At 35.6% G+C, this 6,319-nt stretch overlaps 2 protein-coding genes across 2 annotated transcripts; one reads left to right on the plus strand and one right to left on the minus strand.

Annotated features, from left to right (window-relative positions):
- Positions 1 to 112: 112 nt before the first annotated feature.
- LOC120631964 (ubiquitin-conjugating enzyme E2 J1-like) lies at positions 113 to 1,386 on the plus strand. The gene has a single exon (XM_039901677.1). It carries the CDS (start codon positions 298 to 300, stop codon positions 1,054 to 1,056), a length of 759 nt encoding a protein of 252 aa, XP_039757611.1. The 5' UTR covers positions 113 to 297; the 3' UTR covers positions 1,057 to 1,386.
- Positions 1,387 to 2,427: 1,041 nt separating this feature from the next.
- On the minus strand, positions 2,428 to 5,665 carry LOC120631963 (eukaryotic initiation factor 4A-III). Its single transcript, XM_039901676.1, has 6 exons — positions 5,607 to 5,665; positions 5,215 to 5,410; positions 4,358 to 4,693; positions 3,874 to 4,096; positions 2,967 to 3,221; positions 2,428 to 2,869 (listed from the first exon to the last, which is right to left on the minus strand). The coding sequence occupies exons 2-6, from the start codon at positions 5,366 to 5,368 to the stop codon at positions 2,617 to 2,619; spliced, it is 1,221 nt and encodes a 406-aa protein (XP_039757610.1). The 5' UTR covers positions 5,369 to 5,410; positions 5,607 to 5,665; the 3' UTR covers positions 2,428 to 2,616.
- Between the last annotated feature and the right edge of the window lie 654 nt (positions 5,666 to 6,319).

A 6,319-nucleotide genomic window follows, 5' to 3' on the forward strand; every position in this document is an offset into this window, starting at 1 on the left:
GGAAAAGGAAACTAAACATTAGCCAATTATTCCACAACCAACATACGAAGAACGTCATGCCCGATAATAATTTATTTCCACCTTCACTTTATCATTCATTCTGTGTTCATTCTTCAAAATTTTAATAGTCTTTGCTTATTTAGGGCTGAATTGTGAATTTATGATTGGTGTTTTTGTGAACTCGTCATTAATTTGCCATAACATTGAAAATCTTATCAGATTGTTCTTGCCTATTTCAAGAAATTAAGTAGCAAATTATTGTGAATCCACGAATTTATCGAGAAAACCATTTTCAATATGGCAGAAAAGTATAACACAAAATGTCCTGGTGTAAAACGCCTTATGAGAGAGGCGTTGGAATTAGCAGAAGCCACTGATGAATATTGTGCAAGACCCCTTGAAGACAATTTATTTGAGTGGCACTTCACCATACGTGGCCCAAGGGGAACCGAATTCGAGGATGGTATATACCACGGCAGGATATTGTTGCCGAAAGAGTATCCAATGCATCCTCCTCATATTATACTATTGACTCCAAACGGCAGGTTTGAAATTAATAAGAAAATTTGTTTATCTATTTCTGGTCACCACCCGGAGACCTGGCAGCCCTCCTGGTCGATAAGAACTGCTCTGTTGGCACTGATTGCATTTATGCCAACTCCTGCTGAAGGAACTATTGGATCACTAGATTACACACCAGTGGAAAGGAAATCACTTGCGATAAAATCTGCTAATTGGGTATGCCCACAGTGTGGCAATATTGAAGTTCTTCTGTCTTCAACTGCAGCTAAACCACCAACTGATGAGGAGCAGACTGTTGTCAATCAAATAGCATTTAAAGGTGAGGAGGAGCAAGCATCTAAACCACCAGCAGAATCTGCCTCTGAACCCCAAAACACACAGTTCACACCACAGGTCTTGGAGTCATCTGATTCCACCACTAGTTTCTTGGACCAGTTAACAGAAATTCTTGTGGCACTGTTAGTAGGTGCAATAGGAATTTTTGTTTACAGGCGTTGGGATGCTTTTGCTGCCTCTGAAACTACTGATTTGTAGATTTAAAAATTGTATCATTATAATTGTGTATTAAACTTGAGTTCTAAGTAAAAATTTATAAGTTTAATGAAACTATTGTAACCAATTTCTTCTTATTGTGGTAATACAATTGTATCCTAAGTACCTAACATATGCTGCTTGTTCATAGGTAGTTTTTTTTATAATTGTAATTCTTTTTTTACTTGTGCCTTAATTGTGAAGATAATATGATGATAAGCCAAGGCATGGAATTTATAGAATATTGTATTCAAATTATTATGACATGAGAATGTGATTTTGTAGATAGTAATTATTTATTATTAAACAAAGCTTTTGTGAATTTAAGTAGGAGATCCTGGGTTTGATTCCCGGCAGGGGCAATTTGGGAAATTATAATTTCTGAATTTTCTTTGTTCTGATATGGTGGTAAGCTTTGGCTGTGGCTAGTTACCACCCTACAGACAAAGATGTCCCATTAAGTTATTTAGTATTCCGTTGTGACATGTAGATCATGGGCTAACTTGTTAGGGAGTATGTAGTCATAAATACATACTCCCTAACAGGTTAGCCCGCTTCCTTCTTGGACTGCATGATCACTTTCCAACAGCAGCAGGGCTAACACAGGTAGCAGAAAAATAATTAATTCCCTGACAAGGGATATCCTGTGTCCTGCTAAAGCATGGAAACAGAATAGGAGAAGTTTACCCCTGTTTATTATAACACATATATTATTTCAATATTATTTTGACTTGTACGCCAGTGCTCTGAGACTTGATAAGACTTGAGAATTTAAATTCTTGTCTTTTCCCGGGGATATAATTGTCTCCTGCCCATACTAGCCGTGCATGTGAGATTGCATGCAAGAGCTAAAATCGTAGCAGAATAAAAAAATTAAAAAAAACCTGCAATCATACAATTATAGCGTTTTTGTAGTCATTTGCAATTTTAGAAAAACAGCAGACTTGTGACATTTCATTGCTAAAGGTTAAGAGATTCTAACATAACTTTTAAAACTGTGAGTCCCTTTGTAGGATTATGTAATACTACAAAGAGCGAAATGTTTTCCCTAATTAAATCATATACCTACATACAAATACATTACTCATATAAATTTTACTTACCATGGTGAAATTTTATGATATTGATGTGATATTTTGCACCACTACATTAATATATTACTATAGGATGTTAACATTCCAGGAGCTTAGCTTTGAAAATTAAAATTTTTAGTAGCTTTCATGTATTGTGATAGTTGTATATTCCTGTAGTATTTATTTTCAATAATGTTTGCTATAAAATTGCTGTGCTTCTTGTAAATAAAATTTGTAAATTTCATGTGTATTTTGTTAAAAATCTTGAGATATGAATTAGTTTAAGGTAGGTAATAAAGAGTCAGATTTATGGTTAAATTTATTTAGGAAACAATTAAATAGCTAGTCAGCATAAGATAAGTATTGTATCTTATTTCTTAAGCAATATGAATATAATTTTAAACAGTGAAGTGACCTCCACGGCTTTTTATAAGATATTCCAATCTAATCCTTTTGCTTATTGCATATTATAGAGATAAAGAACTAAGAACTAAATTAAATCTGCAACATTCATAGGCATTTCGTCAATTTGAGTTGAGTAGTACTGTTCAATGTCCCTGAGAATCCTGATGTCATCAGATTTGACAAAGTTTATGGCAACACCCTTACGTCCAAAACGACCTGAGCGACCAATTCTGTGAATATACAATTCACGATTGTTGGGCAAGTCATAGTTGATTACAAGGGACACTTGCTGTACGTCAATTCCTCTGGCCCATACATCTGTTGTGATCAGCACTCGACTGTAAAGAAAATAAACATATTATTTAAGGTGATTAACATCTGCAGCCATCTTTTACTTGTATGATAAGAAAATGATAAGAGTTTAGTTATAAGTACCTTTGTCCTGATCTGAACTCTTTCATGATGTTGTCTCTTTCCTTCTGGGGCATATCTCCATGCATGGAGCTAACTGTGAAGTTGGCCTCCTGCATCTTCTGAGTTAGCCAGTCTACCTTTCTCTTAGTGTTGCAGAAGATCACTGCTTGGGTGATTGTCAGAGTGTCGTACAAGTCGCAGAGAGTGTCAAATTTCCATTCTTCACGCTCCACAGCAACAAAGAACTGCTTGATGCCTTCCAGTGTCAACTCATCACTGAAAATAAATGGCTAATTTAAATTTTATCACATTATAGTAATTTATTTTATACAAAAATGTTACATTTACGGGTACAGCTGTAAATATATATTGCTAAAATAATTTCTGATCACTCAACTTGATAAATGTAAGTAAATAAAATTGATTTGATCAACTTTTCTTTAGAAATGGGAATAAAATCAATCAGTTTTTTTCGACGTGACAACGTCTTATAATTCGATGGAGCCGGCTGCACGCACGAAAAATCATGACGTATGCGGCGTTACCTCGCTCTGAGGCGTTCCATTCAAGGCTTGAAGTGCAAGCGAGAGCGCGGAACGAGCGACAAAGAGGCACAGTCGGCCTCCGCGTTCACTCTGCACTCAATCTGTCTCTCTCCTACTTGAATGAGCGAAGCGTCGAATGTGGTGTCAATTGTTTATAGCAACGATAATATCTATCAAACAAATAAAATCAAAATTTTCTTTTGAAAAATGCAACCATTCCATCAGTATTTTCTTACGACGTTGTCACATTCAACTATCGTCAGTAAGCCAACTTTACAGACAACCATTTTTTTTTTGTTTTTGCTTCACACAAAAACTTTGCACTCAATAAGATAGCTGGACCATATGGGACATGGGATAATGGCATAAAAACAAATATTTACCGTTTTACCAGAATCCTGATTGGATCAGTCATAAACTTTGATGTCATTTCAAGTATCTCATGGGGCAATGTAGCAGAAATAAGAACCACTTGGGTAGCTGGTGGCAAGTATCTGTAGACATCATAGATCTGCTCTTTGAAACCCTTGTTCAACATCTCATCTGCCTCATCAAGAACCAACATTTTTATAGATCGGGTACGAAGCACACGCCTCCTTATCATGTCTAAAAAATAAATTATAAACAAAATTAGTAATTTGAAAATTTTCATTCTCATTGCATTACCTCAATCAGTTAACTCTGAAATTGAAATCAATGATGAAAAACTAATTATAAATCAAAATACCAGCCAGTATATTACAAATTTATATTACATAAATAGAAACTTAAAGACCACAATTGCATATTGCAAATAAACTAAAATCACTGAATGACGTAAATTTGCATCAGAAGCTATAACAATATGAAGTGCATAAAATAACTCACCAAAAACACGGCCAGGGGTCCCTGACACAACATGCTGACCATAGTCCAATTTCCTTATGTCCTCTCCAAGGTTTGTGCCACCAATACAGGCATGACACTGTACATTCATAAAGTCCCCTAATGCAAGAATGACTTTCTGAATCTGTGTAGCCAATTCTCGGGTTGGTGAAAGTATTAATACTTGAGTTTCACGAAGAGTTGTGTCAAGCGATTGCAAAATTGATATTGAAAAGGTGGCTGTTTTACCAGTACCCGATTGTGCTTGAGCTATCACATCCCGACCTTTAACTATTGGTTGGATACTCCTTTGCTGGATAGCTGATGGTTTTTCAAAACCTAAAACAAAATTTGTAACCATAAAATTTTAATCAAACTATAACACCTTACGTTTTGTATACCCAGTTTACAAGTATCAACTATCATAGTGATTATTTCTTTACTTATCTTATAAATGCAAATTTTTGTCCAGTAATTTTTTTTTTTACTTATGTTTGTAGAACTAAGAACAAAGAATACTTTTATCCTGTTAAAGAACCCATTCCCGTAAAATTAAAAATATCACATTAGTACACTTGCAAAAATTGTTTACTGAGCTGTCAGCTATTTTAGGTTACTCTTTGCCTAACAATCATGATCAGTGTGATTGAACATGAACACATTATTATAGGCTCAGGATAACTATGAAAAAACACCAAAATGCAGGGCGAAGCTAGTTGTATTATAATAATACTATTTGCTATCACTGATGAATCTGGACGGTGAGTCCTTTCATTTACATTATTTCCTTCAGCTACGCTATGTATCTGAAACAATTTGTACACCGAAATATTTGTTTATTAGTAAATACGTGGCTTTACCGTAAGTATAAATTCCTCGCAACAACTCATCGCGGAGGCCCATGGAATCAAAAGTTGGGATAACTTCAACATCCTCGCTAGTGTCGAATTCAACGTTCGACAAATCTTCTGATATTATTTTTCGATTATTATATGATACTTCCGACGCAGTCATCTTTCTACCTTCGTGTTGTATTTATTAGTACAGCTCAACTTTCTAAACAGAATAAACCGTGTCAAGAGAACAATATTTGCACGCAATGCTAAAAAATTAGGCAATGTGGCTGTCACAAGTACACACAAATCACAAGCTCCTCAGAGGTATGGGAATTTAGAGAAATTTGGAACGTGGAAATAATTATTTCCCTTCAGTTGCCTATCAAAAGTTATCGTTATTTATTTATCGGACTTACAGCCACTCATACATTCACATATCACGGAGCAAAAAAACAATATGGCGCCAAATAAATCATAGATTCAAGATTACTTCATGAATCTGTGGATTAGTCAATTAAGGATTTCAGACACGGCAGCTATAATGAATATATAATGGCTATATCCATAAATGAAAAGAAGAAGAATGTATATATTTACATCTTCGTATCATACAGATACAGAGCGAAAAGAAAATATACATTTATATTTCGATAGATCTTAATAAATCTCAATACCTTTTGCGAATATTACTAAACATCTCTCTTCAAAAAAGAAGTTCAAAATGTCGTTGTGATAGACAGAGACACAAATAGTACAGCCAGTCAATCTGTTCCCACTGTTGTTGTGTGTTTATGTAAAAAAGCGGAGTCGTTTAGTTGAGAAACGCTCTCTTTGGTAGTAACGATGACGGGGCCCCAGCGGTGAAGCCACCCAAAAGTCATCTTCGTTTTTGTTTGCGATTTCTTTTTATCATAAAAGTCCGTGACACTCAATGGTAAACTCAGTCGAACACGTCTTACTTTCCAGAATTTAGTAGCCTCTTTATCTGAGAGTAAGCTTTTATGCATTATGTTGCCTCCTCACGCATGTCGAGTGCAGGTGAACGGTGGCGAGTGCGAGCGTGAAGAGGGCCGCTCGCCTTGAATCGTGAACACGGTCGCTTCGCCTCGTCACTTCTCACCAAAGAGGT

The sequence above is a fragment of the Pararge aegeria genome, chromosome 19 (assembly GCF_905163445.1).
Source record: "Pararge aegeria chromosome 19, ilParAegt1.1, whole genome shotgun sequence".
In the NCBI taxonomy this organism is placed as follows: Eukaryota; Metazoa; Arthropoda; class Insecta; order Lepidoptera; family Nymphalidae; genus Pararge; species Pararge aegeria.